Source organism: Pituophis catenifer, unplaced genomic scaffold (genome assembly GCF_029215685.1).
Source record: "Pituophis catenifer annectens isolate HBS135680 unplaced genomic scaffold, rPitCat1.0.hap2 SCAF_6, whole genome shotgun sequence".
Classification (NCBI taxonomy): domain Eukaryota; kingdom Metazoa; phylum Chordata; class Lepidosauria; order Squamata; family Colubridae; genus Pituophis; species Pituophis catenifer.
Genome location: NW_027256886.1, coordinates 41274923 through 41294056, shown reverse-complemented (window position 1 = coordinate 41294056; position 19134 = coordinate 41274923). Strand labels below are relative to the sequence as shown.

Sequence of the window (19134 nt, the reverse complement as noted above, 5' to 3'; positions counted from 1 at the left end):
TTTAAGTTATTGTTCACTAGAACTCCAGGATCCCTCTTGCAGCCACTTTTGAACCATCTATTCTCTACATGTGCTTTTGGTTTTTCTTGCCTAAATGTAGAACTTTACTTTTCTCACCACTGAATTTCATTTTGTTAGATAGGGCCCAGTGTTCTAGTCTGTCAATGTCCTTTTGTATTTTGAGCCTATCTTCTGGAGTGTTGGCTATTCCTGCCAACTTGGTGTCAGCTGCAAATTTGATGAGTTCCCCTTCTATCTGCTTGTCTAAATCTCTTGTGAAGATATTAAGAGTACTGGGCCTAAGATAGAGCCTTAGGGTACCCCATTGCATACCTACCTCCATGTAGATGCAGTTCCATTAAGGACTACACATTGAGTGTGGTTTGTCAGTCAGCTACGTTTGTCAGCCATCATCTGGTGATGATGCTGTCTAACCCACATCTTTCTATCTTATTAAGTAGTAGGTTGTGGTCTACTACTTTTGTCACTTTGTCAAAGAGATTTATATATAAAAAATTGCAGTTATTTTCATCAGGAAGTTTCATCTGGTGGGAACCAGAAGGAGAGACTTTTCTGCTGGTACCCTTTCTTTGGACCATCATCCCCTGAGAAGAGATCAGCTCTGAATTTAATGGCCTCCTGGAAGGCCCTGGAAACTTGATTTTATAATCAGACCTGGGGATCCAATGGAAAGTTCTCAAAAAGGCTGTACTGTGTATAAGAGTCTAATTGCAGTATCCACGATTTGTGGTTATAGTTTTCAATTGTTTTAATGGTTTTATATCATTTGCTTTGACAGTTGTTTGTGTTTGCTTTTTAATTGTGTAAGCTTTTACCAGAGTCACATATGTGAAATGGGTGGCTATATAAATTGAACACATAAACAAACTGCTTTAAGAATAATAAATTGAAATAATTTTACTGTAGTAAACAATAGGAACATGTAATATGTTTATGAGATTATTTTTTATTTTCTTGAAAAACTCTGTGGCATGAATGGATACCCAAGTGCAACGAGAGAGAGAGGGAGGGAGGGAGGGAGGGAGAGAGAGAGCTTTTTGTAGTGAATCCCCAAATGTGGATCAATGAAATAGAAAATGCTATTCTTAGAAAGGCTGTGTAATCATCATCAGAGTTGCATTGATATGAGCTTCTTTAAGGGAAAATCCTCCTTGGATTAATTTTATTTACCTATTATATATGAATTTCAAATATTTTTTTTCTCAGGAAAGAGAATATATGACGACAACTCAGATTTCTGACTTTAGTCTAGATCCGTGATGGCGAACATATGGCACGCGTGCCACAGGTGGCAGGCGGAGCCATATTAGTGGGCACGCGAGTGTTGCCCTAGCTCAGCTCCAGTACGCATTCATACAATGGTCAGCTGATTTTTGAGCCTTCTGGACCCACCAGAAGTTGGCAAACGGGCTGTTTCCGGCCTCCAGAGGGCCTCTGGGTGGGTGGGGAAGGCTGTTTTTGCCCTCCCCAGGCTCCTAGAAAGCCTCTGGAGCCTGGGAAGGGCGAAAAATGGGCCTACCAGGTCCACCGTGCCATCAGATGCCAAAAGTGGGAGGAGCACGGGTGGTTGCGTACACATGCGCAGGGGGGCAGGGCTCATAGAATTATGGGTGTGGGTACGCACACTTGCGACCACCCCGCACTCCCCCCGCTTTTGGCATGCGATGGCAAAAAGGTTAGATTTTCCCTTCTTATATCAGCTGATTGGAGAAATGCAAGCAGGAATGAAGTCTGTTTAGCACAGACCCAAAAATTGAAAAATATTTACTCTTCTATACTTATAGACTTATGGTTTATGCACAGGACTGAGACTCTTAATTAGAAATTCAGTGCAAATCACTTTAGGAGAGACGGGTTTCCATCCTTTCTTAATTCAATTATTCGCAAGAGCACACTGACAGTCACAAAGCCTGATTATTCAACTGTTCTTTGCCAACTGGGCCACTCAACCTGAACAAAAATGTAAATGTGATGAAACTTTTGACATAAGAATTTGGGGTTAATTTTAGTCCAGCATAAAGCTCCAAAATACATGGGAACAGCCAACTAGCATTCCTCAGCTTCTATAACCCCAGGAAATTATGAGAGTCCCAGATGTTGACAAGCATTTAGTATGTTTAGTGGTTATTATGTTATTTGTTAGAATGACCTTTAGTATTTTAACTGCAAAGACATGACTGTTTCTGGTTTTTAGGCTGAATATTGTTCAAGGAGGGGAATCTGTGATTCTATGTCGATGAAATTGTAATATATGTGAGGCTGGAGAGGAGAAAATCTTAAGAATGAGACCAGATGCTATCATTACAAGGTGTGTGGCTGTGAATTCTAGTGCTCTACAGCTAGTTGACAGTCAGTACTCATCCCTATGAAGAGAGCAATAGCAAATCACTTCTGAAGAACCTTGGCAGGAAAACTGCAGGGACTTGTCCAGGCAGTCTCTGATAATTGGACATGACTGAACAGAAAAAACAAAAGTAGAACACAGTGAACACAGTGGATGCAAGTTTTAACAACTAAGCAAATGGTGCCCCTCCTCAAGCTTGACATTATATATATGCTTGACAAATAAAATAAATAAATAATAAATAAATAAATAAAAAAGTAGTTGCTAATCGGTTTCTAATCATTAACAAACTTTAGGTTCCTGGTTTGACAGAAAAGAGAGGAAAAAGAAACTTAACAGCACTTATTTCAGCAAAGCCAATTTTGTTGTTTCTTAGATCAGTGACAACATCTCCATTAAAGCCTACTGGATAGGTAGTAGGGGAAAAACACCTCCTCCCCCTTTTTGCCCTTTCTCTCCCCAGCAGACTGGTTCATCTCTCCAACATGACTTTGTGAAAATGTTTTGTGTTCTCCGTTTCAGCTTATCAGTGATGGTGGTGTGGTCTATGCAGAAGCACTCTGGGATCATGTCACTATGGATGACCAAGAACTAGGTTTCAAGGCTGGCGATGTTGTTGAAGTCATGGATGCTACTAACAAAGAATGGTGGTGGGGCCGGATAATGGAGAATGAAGGCTGGTTTCCAGCCAGCTTCATACGGGTAAGAACCCATGTAACCCTTCAGCAATGAACTGGGAAAGAAGATAACCTGAATGTATCATTGTGTGGTTTAAATACTGCTGGTTATTAATTTTAATATATTTTTCATACAACAATAATTTGTAGTTATCTTTCTTTTTAAACTGTGTAAACCTATTTTTGGATTATTACTGGATGTTTTGTATATTTCTCATATTTATTCAGAAAGACGGAAAAATGTTGGCAATTGCATTGGTCTTAGAAGAACTATCACTTCCCATGATTTCAACACCATATCTCTGGGGATGCAGTCCAAGATTGTTAATGATGTCATTCATGTTCCCTTCTATGGTGCTTAGTTTGAGTGGAAGAAGAAAAGTTATAAATACTTGATGTACGAGTAAAATAAAAACATATTTTAGGATGAAGATGCAGAGTTGAGGAATATATGTTATATAGCTGTCTTATGTTACTCGTAATATGCTGTCATTTGCTCTATAGGCCACATTAGTAAAGATAAGTACTTCCAATGGATTCTTTATATGCTGGGGATAAAGTTCTTTTCTAAGATAAAACATTGATCAATGATCCTATTGGCCAATTATCTAATTCACCATCAACAAATACTTAATCTTTAATATCATAAATTGTGATATTACACTGGACATTCAGGAGGTGGTGAAGTACAGGATACAATAAGAGAATATGAACTATGCAATTTTTAAATACCATTTTCTTCTCAAAACATATTTTGGATATCAGTTCCCAGAACTTCCAACAGGCTTTGCCATTTTTTAAATTGAATTTTTGATGTGGAACACTACAGTTCTTATTGGATGGAAACTAATGATGAGCAAATTCTCCCAGGCTTGGGACTGGCAATTATACACAAAAATGTATAATTATAGAGAGATTTTTTGTTTCCTCTAAGAATCCTGCATAGAATCCTGCATAGCCTGCTCCAATCCTTGAGTTCGGGAACATAGAACTCCTCCTTGTGAAACCATATCTTTTATTAGGATAGGATCTGCATCTCTTTATTAGAAAAAGTTTCTTTCTTCTTCTTCATATCTGTGATATGGCTGTGGTTCATTACAGTTACCTCTAACTTTGGTGCATGTTTCTTCTAAGATGCTTAAAAGACTTTGTTGTCCTTGAAAAAACAATAGAATGCAGCAATACTAGACATATTGGAAAAAGAATGGTCAGAGTACTTTCTTGGTTCTAGACAGGAAGCAAAGATGTTACTATTGAAATAGATGTAATAATAGCAAAACAGACAAATGGATTTCTAGATGAGATGGAACAGAGATTAATTAGGGATTTTTAGGTCCATACCTTGAGCCAAGGCTTTTCAAATTCTCACTAGACAGAATACATCTCATAGGCTTGATATTTTCTCATGGATGCCCAAACTCCACCTCCCTCTCAGTAGTTAAATAATGTTAAGATAATAATGCATATGTGATACAGCTCCGAGTAAACCAGGATGAACCAATTGAAGACTATCCTCTGAAGTTAGAAGACGGTCGGGAAGAAGATGGAAGAAATGCTGCTCATCGCTATGGAATGGGGCATACAACAAAGGATCAAATGAGAACCAATGTTATTAATGAAATTCTAAGCACAGAAAGAGATTACATCAAACACCTAAAAGACATCTGTGAGGTAATGAAGCATATAGGTAATATGTGTTGTTTGCTAGTGTACGTTAATCAAAGATGTTGATTGGCTCATGTTTAAGAATAGAAAGAATTCTAAAAAGCTCTAGAAACATAGAAAACTGACAGCAGAAAAGACCAATTGATCCATTGAGTCTGCCCATTGTTTTTCTTTTCTATGTATTTATTTTTTTAATTTTAATTTTTTAATTTAAATTTTTAATTATTGTCAGATGATGGACATGTGTTTATCCCAAGCATGTTTAAATTCAGTTACTGATATTTAACTCACTACCTTCGCTGGAAATAGATTCCAAGTTTCCACTATTCCACTATTCTTTCTAACATTACTTTTGAACTTCCCGTGTTCTTAATTTTTGCTTAATATTGAAAAAACTGTCTTCTAGAATCTTATTCACACCCTTAATATATTTGAAAATTTCAATCATGTTCCCCTTTTCCCTTCTATCCTCCAGGCTCAGTTCCTCCATCTTTCCTGATATCTTTTGTCCCTCAGACCTTGTACCATTTTGTTGCTCATCTCTGGACTCGCTCAAGCTTATCAATATCTTTTTTTAAGTAAGGTCTTCAGAACTGAACACAGTATTCCAAATGGGGTCTAACTAAAGCCTTTTATAGCAAGATTAAGACCTCATTTTTCTTGCTGGTGTTTCCTCTAATGATGCATACCAGAGTTTTGTTTGCCTTCACAGCTGCCTGTCCATAATGTTTATACATTTTGTAGTCATCTCTATAAGTATATCTAAATCATTTTCTTCTGTTGTTCTGTCTAACACTGTATCGCCATACAGTACCCTACCAGAGGATTATTTTTCACCAAGAGCATGGTCTTACATTTAGAAACAATGAGCTGCAGTCTCCACATTTTCTAACAAATTTTCAAGCAATGCAAAATTGTTTTCCATGTTAGGAACACCTCCAGGAACGTCAACTCTATTACACACCTTTGTGTCATAAGCAAAAAGACAAATCTTACCTAGCAATCCTTCTGTTATATCATATATTGAACAGAACAGGACCTAGGACAGAGCCTTGTGGTACATGGCTAGTGACTGGTCTTTGTTCAGACAGTGTCTCATTAACATCACACACTGGGATCTATCCCTGAGCCAACTTCCTTTCCACTGAACCATCCAATGATTAAGCCCTAGCCTGTACAACCTTTTAAGGAGCTCGTTATATAGAACTATCAGAAGCTTTGCTAAAATTCAGGTAGGTTATGTCCAGCACCACCTTCATCCAAAACATTTGAGACATTAAAAAAAAACCAATCAAAACCCTTCTCATCCTCTATTAATCTATTTCTTCTATATATAAGTCCTAAGCACTGTATCCCTTAGGGAATCTCTATTTGAGAGACCACACGACAATTTCTACCACTTAGACCTATTTTGAATTGAATTGAATGCTTTATTTGGCCAAGTGTGATTAGACAGACAAGGAAGCTTCTGGTTCAGAAGTTCTCAGTGTGCATGCAAAGCAATAGGATAATAATCAAATAATCAAATAATACCAATAAAATGGGAGAGTAAAAAAGATAATAAGAATAATACTACAGCCATGCTACATGGGTAAACACACATATACATTAGACAGCACTGTGAGAATTAAGTGTTCAGCAGAGTGCTGGCACAAAGGAAAAAGCTTCCCCGTATGTCTAACGCCCTATAGTCCCATCCCAAGGGGAGGAATTGAAACAGTTTATGTCCAGGATGTAAGGGGTCTGCAAATATCTTCTCAGCAGTCCTGATCCACACAATATATAGATTTTCTATGGAAGGCAGGCTGGTTACAATTGTTCTTTCTGCAGTCTAAACTATCCATTGGAGTCTGTACCTGTGCTATTTGGTTGCTGTACCAAATCAGGCAGTTATAAAAATACAGATGGCAGACTCAATAGTTCCTCTGTAAAACTGTATCAATAATTCCTGGGGCAGTCTGAACTTCCTGAGTTGATGCAGTTGTTGTGCCTTTTTAATGATGGTTCTAATGTTCATAATAGAAGAAAAAATAAGGTCAATTTTTTGCTGAAATCTGCTATTTTCTTTGTGACTCATCATCATCCTATATAAAAGTTTATTAGGAATCTGAGAAAACCAAACTGAATAAAATGCCAGTGAATCATTTCTTACAATTGTAAAGTATGCTTTTTTGAGTATGATATGTAAATGCAATTTAGTTTCATTTAATGTAAGGCTTGTGTTATGTCTGTCTCTAATTATGGGCATCTTAAAAGTAGAGGTATCAGTCTTTCGAGTTTTGAATGCAGAAATTCCAGGTTTGTTTTTATAACAGTTAGTCTTTTCATTGCATGTCAATAAGAGCTAAGTTGCTGTAGCACCATTATATTGGTGTTCCATCTATATAGTGTTCTGACTAAGAATGGAACTGCAGATTATTTTGACTCTGCCTTACAAATCTTGATCCTTTCTAGGGCTATATAAAACAATGCCGTAAACGAGCAGACATGTTCACAGAAGAGCAGTTGAAGACTATATTTGGGAATATTGAGGATATCTACAAATGCCAGAAAAAATTTGTTAAAGCCTTGGAGAAGAAATTCAACAAAGATTGCCCACACCTGAGTGAGGTTGGCTCTTGCTTCTTAGAATATGTAAGTTGACATTTGTGCAAGTAAGCAAGCTAAAGGCCAGGTTTATAAGGCATTCTGGAAATTGCAGTTAGGTGACACTATCCCACAGTGAAATACACCCATACCCTTCAGGTACCTGAACTTCAGTCCTAGAATTCTGAGTAATGTCTATTCTGGACAGGAAATTCTAAGAAATACCCCCCCCCCACACACACACACCTGTGATGGAGTGGCTGATGTATTATGAATGCTCACTCCAAACTTTCATTGAGCTCAGTGAACCCTATTCCTGGAAATTATACTTACAATTATAGCCTGAAAGAAGAAAACATTGACAAGGACATTCAGATAATTGTAATAAATTATTGTTTTTATTTGAACAATAAATATTTTTGTATTAACTTTATGTTTTTAGTTTATACAATTTTTATATTTTATGATTGTAAGCTGAGTTACCCTGAGATAAGATTACTGACAAACAAACAAACAAATAAACAAACAAACAAAGCTATGTTAAAGATTAAAATCTGACAACAGAAAAAAATGAGGACTAACTAGAGCAGGGGTCAGCAACCTTAAACACTCAAAGAGCCACAAAGGTCCTAACTGTAAGGCCCCGTTCAATTTTGGAGCTGACCAGAAGTTTGGTTAACCCACCATAGAGCAGACAGTTTTCATAAATTGGCTACCAAGTGACCATTTTCACTTGTCCACAAGAATAAGAAATAACCAACTAAGCTCTGAGAATGTCCATCTAAGGCAGCTTTTCTCAACCTTTCCTCCCTGGAGAAAATCCTACTGAACCAGTAGTAATGGGTTTTGAAACCCGCCCCTGAACATTAGCATAAACTGCAAGCTGAGTTGTGGTGTGTAAACATTCCTAATATTGTGAGTACGTGTATTGTGTGACATGTGAAATAAAAAAACAATGATTTTTTTTTTAAAAAAAAAAACACAACCTCTCATGGAACTCCAATTGAGAAAGGCTTTTGTCCAACTGAATTAATGTTATTGTTCAAGATTTTACATGATGTCACACTCATAGATTTTAAACTACGTTCATTTGTATTTTGGGTTAGGCTGGATTATTCTGGTTTCAGAAATAAAATTGATCCTGTTCTCCATAATATATATTTTTTTGCTTCCAATTCAGCAAAATGAATTCCAGATTTATTCGGAGTACTGTAACAATCACCCAAATGCTTGCATGGAGCTTTCCCGGCTTACAAAAGTGAACAAATACGTATATTTCTTTGAAGCATGCCGTCTCCTTCAGAAAATGATTGATATCTCTCTGGATGGTTTCCTCCTAACGCCAGTGCAGAAAATTTGCAAGTATCCCCTACAGCTTGCAGAACTGCTGAAATATACCAATCCACAGCATAGGTAAGGAGAAGTGAGGAATAAAAAAAAAATAGATGAAAAGAAAAATGTCATTATGTTTTAGTTATCCTAACATCTTTTGTTGGGAAACATTCTTTTGTAATTAAATTTAAGCAGTATTTTTCTTAGAGATCTAACAAGTTATTCACCTTGATGGTCAAATTTCATCCCCCCCCCCCGATAGCCTTTAAAAACTAGTTGCCTTGTAACAGAAGAATGATTGCAAATGATTACTGTAGGTTTCAGAAGTTCCTTCTATGAAATCCTGAGTTTCTACGCACAATTTCCATTGCCTTTATCAGAAAGTGGCATAAGTTGCAACAGAGATAGGAAAATAATAATCCATTTCCTTGCAGGATCAACAGAGTGAGGGAGGGTTAATGTTACTTCAACACTTGGAAAAACAAATATTTAAGAACAATAAGCATAACTGATAGGCATTGCAAAGGTTTGTAGTTTAGAAAAATAATAACCCAGTATCAAAATTTTAAGTACAGTGTTGTAAGTTCTCCAAATAAGTAGAGAGAAAATTAAAATTGGGGTAATGACATATTAATTGCACTCTCTTTCTCACTGTTTCTGTCTCTCTGTCTCTTTCTCAAATGAGAGATAGAGGTAGATATATTTCATTTTGACCCATAATTTCCTTGCCAATTTCTGGAAGTCTAGTTCTTTACATTTTTGTTCAATTTTTGCTCATATCTCTAAAGGAATCTATTTCATCTGTAGGGATTTTAAAGATGTTGAAGCTGCTTTGAATGCCATGAAAAATGTAGCACGGCTCATCAATGAAAGGAAGAGGCGCTTGGAAAATATAGACAAAATTGCTCAGTGGCAGAGCTCAATAGAGGACTGGGAGGTAAAATGCAAACATCTTCAAAACAAGGAGCCACATGAGCATTATTGTTGCTGATGTGCATAAACTCATAACTCATCTACTGGATAAGGGAATACCATATACTATCACCCAAATTAATACATTTTTACATATTTTACTTGATAAATTAATCTACTATTTCTGTCTGCTTGTTATTAAATTAAATAACCCTATAAATTTGCAAATATTCCTGTTACTTGGGGCCAGATGCTTAGCAATAAAAACCACAATTAAGCTAAATTAATTCTTAGTCTGAATTACAGTTACCCAGGAATGTTTTGACTGTAATTAATGCCTTCCATGTTGTTTTCAAATGGACGGCATTTGTTGAAAATAGACTCTGCTTCTGTTTATAATGTTCTGTACTTCAGAGCCTTAAGTGGTACAAATTGTCACTGTTTCCTTAATAGTTATCAGCACAAGCATATCATATGGTCATCTGTCAAAAGCTTAAAAAGTGGAGAAGCATTTTCCTCTATCTGTCTTACTGAGAAAACAAAACAGGGGTTGATAAAGGGAAGACCTTCTTTTAAGGTAGTCATACACTGGCCACAATCTAACACAAAGCTAAATGCACTGAAGTGATCCACAGTAAATGTGTTAAAGCTTTTGAGTAAATGTACATATATATTGTACATTTAATTTAATTTAATTTAATTTAATTTAATTTAATTTAATTTAATTTAATTTAATTTAATTTAATTTAATTTAATTTAATTTAATTTAATTTAATTTAATTTAATTTAATTTAATTTAATTTAATTTAATTTAATTTAATTTATTCAATTTAATTTAATTTAATTAATTCAATTTATATGCCGCCCCTCTCCGAAGACTCAGGGCAGCTCACAATACATTTAAAAAAATCATTATAAAAAACATTTAAAAATTAAAAACATTAAAAACATTAAAAACTTATTCATGCCATTCATGGCCGGATCTTGTCAGATCACAAGAGCGAGATCAACGGCCCCAGGCCTGCCAGAAAAGCCAGGTCTTCACTGCTTTTCGGAAGGCCAATAGGGTGGGGATGGTCTGGACCTCAGGAGGTAACTGGTTCCAGAGAGTTGGGGCTGCCACAGAGAAGGCCCTCCCCCGCAGGCCCACCATCCAGCATTGTTTAGCTGACGGGACCCAGAGGAGACCAACTCTGTGGGATTTTACTGGTTGCTGGTAGCTATGCGGCAGAAGGCGGTCTCAAAGATAACCTGGCCCTGAGCCATGTAGGGCTTTAAAGGTAATAATCAACACTTTGAATTGTGATCGGAGACCAATAGGGAGCCAGTGCAGTTCGCAGAGAATTGGTGTAATGTGGGTGTACCTAGGTGCACCCACGACAGCTCGCGCGGCTGCGTTCTGGACCAACTGTAGTCTCCGAACACTTTTCAAAGGTAGCCCCATTTAGAGCGCATTGCATGTGCTTTGGAGCTCCTCTCTGCTGGATTGTGACCTTTTAGACACCATAAAGAAGATTAAAATACAGTATTGATTTACTGTACAATTGGTAATCATACCATTTTGGGAAATAAAGTCAACTGGAGTTCAATATATAAAATCATATCTCCCATGGATATAGAAGACATACTTGTACTAAAATTCTGAATCTGCTCTGGGGTGTGCTCAACTTCAGTGAGGCTTATTATCATTGAAGCATGCTTGAGACTATATTCTGTATGTGTCTAAATTTAGCTCTAGGAAGCCCTTCTTTGACTTGCCAAAAGTAGCATTGTCTAGTTATGTTGGATCACAGATCCCTTTATTCTCAAAGCATGTTACTTAGTAGAAAATTTTACTCCAACCAGATTATTTTCAACACTTACTATAGAATAGGAGGCCATTTTACAGCCAAAAATCACAACAAAATATTAGCCTCACTAGGTTTAAATGAAACAGCCATTCCAGTCTGACTTACATAAACCAGATGATGTAAAACCCATGGGAACCCTCAGGAAAGTATGGCTTAGGCTTATTTTTAAAATTGTAGATATTTAGTAATCCCAAGTAATTTTTTGTTTGCAAGATCATTTGTCTTCTACATAATAGTTTAGTTTAGTTTAGTTTAGTTTAGTTTAGTTTATTTGATTTGTATACCGCCCTACTCCCGAAGGACTCAGGGCGGTGAACAGCCAACAATAAAATACATAAATACACAAAATTTAAAAACCCGATAAAATCAAATTAAACTTTTTGGCCCAGACAAATTAAAATACCCCAATAATTTAAAAACAGATTAAAATTTATATATTTAAAAAGGGAATGTTTTTAAAATGTTTAAGAATGATTGGCAATGATAAGTCACTTGATATAAACTGAGTTATGTAAGATTAACTGCGCCACTTGACAAGTGGAGTCATACTCTTCTTAAAAATAAGAATAGCTTATAAAATAACACTAAGATCACATCTAACACATTGTTTCAAACACTTTTCACTATTTCCAAAGGGCAAGGGAGAAAGGAAGAAAAATTGATTTGGAATAGTAGCAAACGCTTTTATGTGGATGCCCTGATTTTTAGTCTTAATGAAACTAACCCAGAGGGTGCAAAGTTGGAAGATGAATAATAAGCCATTTGTGACCCTAGAGACTTTCTGTACTAAGCTGCTGGATGTTCCTTATCCTCTTCTGTGGAAAAGAAAGTGATGTGCCCTTCTGTTTTGACTGACAGGGTGAAGATGTCCTTGTTAAGAGTTCTGAACTCATCTACTCTGGGGAGTTAACCAAAGTTTCCCAGCCTCAAGCAAAAAGCCATCAAAGAATGTTCTTCCTCTTTGATCATCAACTTGTATGCTGCAAGAAGGTAAGCTAAGAGCTATTGCTGCCTCTGCCCACGTGCACTGTCTCCTGGTGGCAGCAAAATTACATCTTTGCTCAATTGCTTTTTAACATTTGGCATTCAAGCATTTTGCTTAAAGAACATGACAGAGTGTTGGGGGTGACCTTATTACACTAAGCACCACTGTTTAAATAGACCAAGGAAAGAATCTGGGAGAGAACTCTGCCAAAATGCCTATAAGGCTGAAGTTTCTTTCAGGCTGGCTTTCTGTGCATTTGTGTTAAGATTATTAATGGAAAAAGCCTGTTGTGAACTATTCTGCAATGCTGCAGGAAAGTTAGGTATTTAGCATTTATAAGAGAAAAGATGCAGATGAAAATGCTGTCAAATTAAATCTACCAGAATTGCCACCCTTGTTCTTCCTTAGAATTTAAATTCTACAGATGTATGGTAAGACAAAGAATTCTATAAATATTTCCAACTATTATATGTGACCATCCAGTTAAGCATTAAAATACAAGCCTAAGTGAGAATCCTCAAAGGATATGAGCTGTGCTGGCGCAGTGGTTAGGATGCAGTATTGCAGGTTAACTGTGCCCACTGCAGGAGTTCAATCCTGACCAGCTCAAGGTTGACCCATATTTCCATCCTTCTGAGGTCGGTAAAATGAAGACCCCGATTTTTGGGGACAGTATGCTGAGACTATAAAGTGCTGTAAAGTGTAAAAAAGGAATTTAATGTAAATCCTGAAAGTAATTTTTGTTTCAGATCATATAAGGAGTTAAAAAAACTCTATACTGTTAGTCTGTATATGGGAAATTGTTGTTCTCTGGCTAACCAGTGTTGTGTTGGAGAAGCGCCAAAATATCCTTGCTTTTTTTCCCTTAGGATCTCCTACGACGTGACATCCTCTATTATAAGAGTCGGATCAACATGGATCTTATGGAGATTCTGGACGCGGAAGATGGAAAGGATAAAGATTTCAATATTACTATTAAAAATGCATTCAAACTGCATTGCCAGGACACTGAAGAAGTCCATTTATTCTGTGCAAAGAAACCAGAACAGAAGCAACGCTGGCTCAAGGCATTTGAGAATGAAAGGAAGCAGGTTCAGCTTGACCAGGAAACAGGTATGCAATAGCCATGAACTATCATTGGGAACCACTATGCTGTGAATGTCTTTCATTGAAGTTTCCTATACCTTGTCTATGGAAATTCTGAGTCATCCAGGTCATGGTTGTCCTTAAAAAAAGGTGTTTTTTAAAGAGGCCACTGGACCTTCTGGTTCAGCTCCAACTTCTCAATGAAAGACAGATCAATTTCACAATTACTTGGAAAGTCCAGTGGACTCTTGAAAAAGCACCTTTGGGTTTCCTATACTTTAACTATGTATTAAATTCTTAAAATGTTCCCACTTCATTATTGACTCTATATTCTCAAGAGTCACGTAGCTGCAAAAATTTCTATCACATATAATTTTTGAATTTTTCCTAATCTTACTGAAGTGCTTATCTTAGAAATCTAGCTTTGCAGAGTATTCATAAGTAAAAGATAGAGAACAGTGGTTCTTAATATGCTGCTGAGTTACCAGTGACTAGGGCAAACTGAAAATTAATTATGACTCATCCTTGTTATGATTGCCATACCCACCTCAGTAGTCATGTGATTGCATTTCGTGTGCTTGGCAACTGATGACATTTATGTGATGTTTTTTGCTATTTTTTGGCAAAAGAAAAATGAATTCAGATTTATGATCACATGGTTTGCTTAACAACCAAGGTGATTCACTTAATGGCCATCATAAAAATGGTTGTGAAATTGAGTCCAGTCACATAATGACTCAACTTACAATTGCCACAGTTTAAGACCAAAATTTTGGGCTCAGTTATGATAATAAATTGAGGACTACTTGTATGGCCAATGATGAGGAATGCTGAGAGTTACAATTCAGTAAAATCTGGAAAGCCATAGGATTCCCTAAATTAGTATCTTCCAAACTAATGTACTTTCAGTCTGTTGGGTCTTAAATCCTAGAATTGCCAGCCAGCCCTGTGAATTGTTAGGATAACAGGGAATTATAGGGATTATGGGCTCAATATATCTGGAGAAGTTTGAAGAAGACTGCAGTAGCATATCCCCTTTATCTTGTCCCATGGAGACCCATTGCCTGCAGCAACCTTTTAGCCTTACAAATCGAGTTCTTCCTCTTAAAAAATCCTTCCTGAAAACTAGACTGTTTTCTGAACAACTTTAGTCTCATTGTTTCATAGTTTCCATTCCTATCACTTTCCTCCTCAGACCTTAATCTATATTTGTTATACTGCTTGGTATAGTTTCTATTGCATGCATTGGGATTTTCTGCTTGATATGACCCTTGTCCCCATTTCCCCCACCCCATTGCATATGTTTCCATGACATAGCTAGAAAAGCCTAGTTGGATTAATTCCTCTTTCATCTTCAAGGTTTTTCCATCACTGAAATGCAGAAGAAACAAGCTATGCTTAATGCCAGCAAACAAAATCAGAGTGGAAAGCCAAAAGGCAAGTCAAGAGATATGTCTGCCCCCCTTGTTAACCTCTCCCCTAAAATAAATATCACAGCTCAATGCCCTAAAATTATCTGAGTTAATAGGCTATGATCAGAAGCTGCAGTTTAAAAAAATCTATTCAAAATCCAAGTAATTACTTTAGAATATTTTGGCTTTATTTGGTGGTGCAGGAATCAGAAAGGTTAACATCTTTGTTAAGCTGAACTTAATTCCAGGTAACCTCAGGGCCATATCCATGTAATTTTCAGGGCTGTAATTTAATTAGGAAACATTTTACCACTGCCTTCTTGGAGAATGTGCTTTTTAACATGTCAGCCTAGGCCAGTGTTTCTTAAACTTGACAACTTTAAGATGTATGGATCAACTTCCAGAATTCCCCGTGACTAGGTTATAGTTATAGTATTCCTTGGACATCCCCAGACAAATAATAACTAAATTGACTTTGCCTAACTTTTAAGCCTAGATAAGGTTGGCCAGATGCTGTCCCCTGCTGGGACAGCAAAGTCACAGCATTGAGTCTTTTATTGAAAACGGTAATGCATGACAGATTTTACATCAACTTGATTTTATTGACTTTCTATGTTAAAATGTGAAGATGGAACGTTCTACCACTCACCTCGTACTGAACTGCATATAATTGTCAGCATATTGTTCACCATTGCTTCTTTCTAGATGGCACTTGTCTGGAGAAACAGGAGACATGCAATAAGTACTAAGTTTCTCACATGTCCTTTCCAGGGCCAAGGACAAGCTGCTTAAATTGCATGATAGGCATAAGACCATTAGTAGCCCTTTGAATTGTAGCAGTGATACACTGCAAACTGCATTAACTGGATTCTGCAGTGATACACTGCAAACTGCATTAACTGGATTCTGCAGTGATACACTGCAAACTGCATTAACTGGATTCTGCAGTGATACACTGCAAATTGCATTAACTGGATATTAAAAGCATGTTAGTTTCCCCAACTCAGATATGACAAATATTTAATTGCCCATCTTAAGGAATACTATTTTTCAATTTGACATCCTAATGCAGGGGTGTCAAACTCAAGACCTGTGGGCTGGCTCCGGCCCATAGGATGCTTAGATCTGGCCTGTGGAGCCACCCTGGAAATAGGGACCAACCTGCAGTGCCTCTGCCAGTGAAAATGGGCTCCCAAGCTCCGTTTTTGGCTCTTGCAACCTTCTGCTGGTGAAATAGAGTTTGACACCCCTATCCTAATGTGTTTTGCATTCTTTTACAACCTAATAATTAGGCCCACATCCTAGAATAGCTATTACTATTCTGGCACTCTCCAAATGCACAACAAATGCAACTTCAATGGGAGTTGCAATCCCACTACATCTAGAGGTGTGAGAGTGAAGAAGTCTGGTAAATAAAGTTTTGAGAGAAATAACTGAGAAACAACCTGCAGAGGATGTAATCCTCCCCCTTTCTTCCCATGTATTCACAGTAACGGCCTGCTGCTTAAGAACAGTGCTTAAAGCATCAGATTGCAATTTGGGTAAAAAAAGGCATATTGAGAATGGGACACTCCTGTTCTCAGAGGAGCCAGAGCAGAAGATACAACTATAAAATATATATTTTTTTCTTTGCTCAGCAGTGATCACTAGGACGTACTATGATTTCTTGATGCGCCAGAAACACCCTACTTTGCCTACAAACCTTCCCCAGCAGCAAGTCTTCATGCTGGCAGAGCCCAAACGCAAACCTTCAAACTTCTGGCAGAATATCAGCAGGCTGGCACCGTTTCGAAAATGAGGGGAAGCAGCCTGACCTTGTGCCTGAATCCCTTTTGAGACAGCACTTTACGCTTCTGTCCTGCAAGCCTAAGCACTGCCTCCACCTCTGGCTTAGCATCCTCTCCCTCCCGACTCCTTTCCTTTGGATCAACTGGAAGAGCTTCAAAGTGTTATGATCTTCTTGTGTACGTGTGCATGTGTGTATGTCTGTGAAAATGAACTCAGACTGCCCATACACCTAGGAGAAGACGGATGTCAGAATATTTTTTTTAAATTCCTTATTGTCCCTTTTATTCTGGACCGCCCTTCCATCTGGGAACCTTTATTTGGGGATTTGAAAAGACTGACAGCAAAAGACAACAGTAGATGAGCAGCTACCACCACTTCTCGGTCATTTGCTCTGAGCAGCTATTTGACATGCTTACTGGTGCCCATTATCCTGATGAGGTTCTCCCTTCCTCCTACCCAAATTTTCAGAAATCCAGAACAGCCTGAGCATTCCCAGAGATCAAACGGCACCTTCTCTTATGTCAAACAGCTGATCTGGAACCAGTACTTGATTAACCAAGCTGAGGTGTGGCTAAGAGCCAGGACATTTGTAGCCTAATTGAGTTAATGTATATAGGAGAGGGGAAATGAGCCTAAATTACCTTTTAATTTCTTTTACTTTCTCATAGCTCCTGGCCAACAATACTTTTTTTTCAATGTTTATAAAATGTTTATTTATGTAACAGTGCAAATAACTGTATTTTGTAAATTTGTAATCTGTCTTGTCAGGTTTTAACTTGATGCCTCTTTTGCCTCTTCTTTTCCACTGAAGAAAGCCAATATTTGGAAGCCTATATCAACCTTCCACAACTTGATGTCCTCCCAATGTGTGGAAGTCCCATTCCAAGAATTCCAAAATAGGTGCAGTGAGGTTTTGTGGATTCTGGGAGTTACAGTCCAGACATATTTAGGAGACACAATATGGAAGAAAGGTTGACCTATATTCCTAAAGATACAATATGTATATTTATCTAAAGATTAATTTCAGGCATGCCAGGCACTTACAAACTAAGCAGTATTATTTGGAACTATGGTATATCACCTATGCAACACTCTGCAGAGGAGGTGAGGGTGCTTAAGAGAAGACAGGAACACAGATTCGCCAATTTTATGGAGAGTGTATATTCAGATACTAACCACTTGAAAATTGATGGCATTCTCTCTCTCCATATAATCTTTTGATTAGATAAAAGATTTGCCTTACAATAGTGAAATAGATAGAAGCCATAACTGACTGAATCCCATTGTTTAGGGATTTTCTGGTACTGTGAAATTAAAAGTGAAGAACCCAACCTACCCTGGCATGACATTACTCCAGGGCAGTGAACATTCAGCAGTGTGATGCAAAAAGTTGCAGGGTCCAACTGTAGCTGACCAGCCTTCAGTTATAGAAAGCTAGAAGCATGTACAGAATCATTCTTGCACTTTCTCTTTCCCTCTTTGGAGGGGGGTTACATTTAATTTCATAAAGAAAATTGTAAAACTGACTTTTACTCAGTGTCTCTTTTTTTCTTATGCAGAAATGTCTTGTAACCCAAAAAGCATATCCTTTGCATTTGATTATCCTTAAATGAACAACTACTGGTAGTAGTTTGCCTTGAAACAATCAGCAGTTTTTATTTTCTACAAGGTACATACTTGTGTTTAGTGTGTATCATTATGTATCTGTAGTTCTACATATTGAAATGGTAGACCGCTCTGTTTCATTCCGGACAATATGGGAAAGGGTAGAATAACAGAAGCATATATCCAGAATTTCTAGGCAGGCAAAGCTGCTCATCTTTTACCTTAAAAAAAGTAATATAAGGATAAACTAACATCTGGTCATGCTGCGTCTCAAATAGCAATCATGTTAATTATGCAGGTCATTCACCCTTGCGTTAGTATATGAATACATACTGTACATCAGCATACAATTTCAAAAAATCCACAATGATCAGGGAAAGTTGCAAAGATAATGGCCAGGTATTTTGTCTTTGAATTAGCACTCAATTGTCACAACCACATGGACATAATCATATTGTTTTCTTGGTCATAATGCAGAAGAGAATCACCTGTTTTCTAGGGTACCTATTCAGTCCAATCTATAGTCCTAGAATTCCTTCCATCCTTTACTCAAATGATAATCGGGTCTGAGATTTACTTTTTTTTTTTTTTTTACGTTAGCTACCTTCATACAGGTTCTATGTCCTGCAATGTTAACACAATATGTTTAGCTTGAAAGCTTGTTCAGTAGGCACATATGCCATAAACACACTTATCAGATGTTTCAACCATTCTTTGGGACTTTTCTGGTTGCCTAAACCTACTACTATCTGGAAATTAGGAATTGTAGTCTATAACAAAACATTCCAGTTTTCCAAAACCTAGTGGTCTCTCTGATTAGAATGACATAATGAAGCATAAAGCTAATTAAACTGTGATGTGGGAGGGACAG

At 37.3% G+C, this 19134-nt stretch overlaps 1 protein-coding gene across 2 annotated transcripts in view; it reads left to right on the top strand.

Moving 5' to 3' along the window:
* Positions 1–18173, top strand: part of ARHGEF4 (Rho guanine nucleotide exchange factor 4) — an 88688-nt gene extending 70515 nt beyond the window's left edge. The window contains exons 5-13 of one of the 2 annotated variants that reach the window (XM_070945313.1): positions 2888–3067; positions 4519–4713; positions 7162–7341; positions 8474–8706; positions 9433–9562; positions 12246–12377; positions 13242–13485; positions 14818–14895; positions 16511–18173. In XM_070945313.1, the coding sequence (XP_070801414.1) occupies positions 2888–3067; positions 4519–4713; positions 7162–7341; positions 8474–8706; positions 9433–9562; positions 12246–12377; positions 13242–13485; positions 14818–14895; positions 16511–16668 (1530 nt within the window). In that variant the 3' untranslated portion in view covers positions 16669–18173. Of the gene's footprint in view, positions 1–2887; positions 3068–4518; positions 4714–7161; positions 7342–8473; positions 8707–9432; positions 9563–12245; positions 12378–13241; positions 13486–14817; positions 14896–16507 lie in introns of both variants that reach the window. The other variant, XM_070945312.1, reaches the window with a different exon arrangement.
* The last annotated feature ends 961 nt before the right edge of the window (positions 18174–19134 follow it).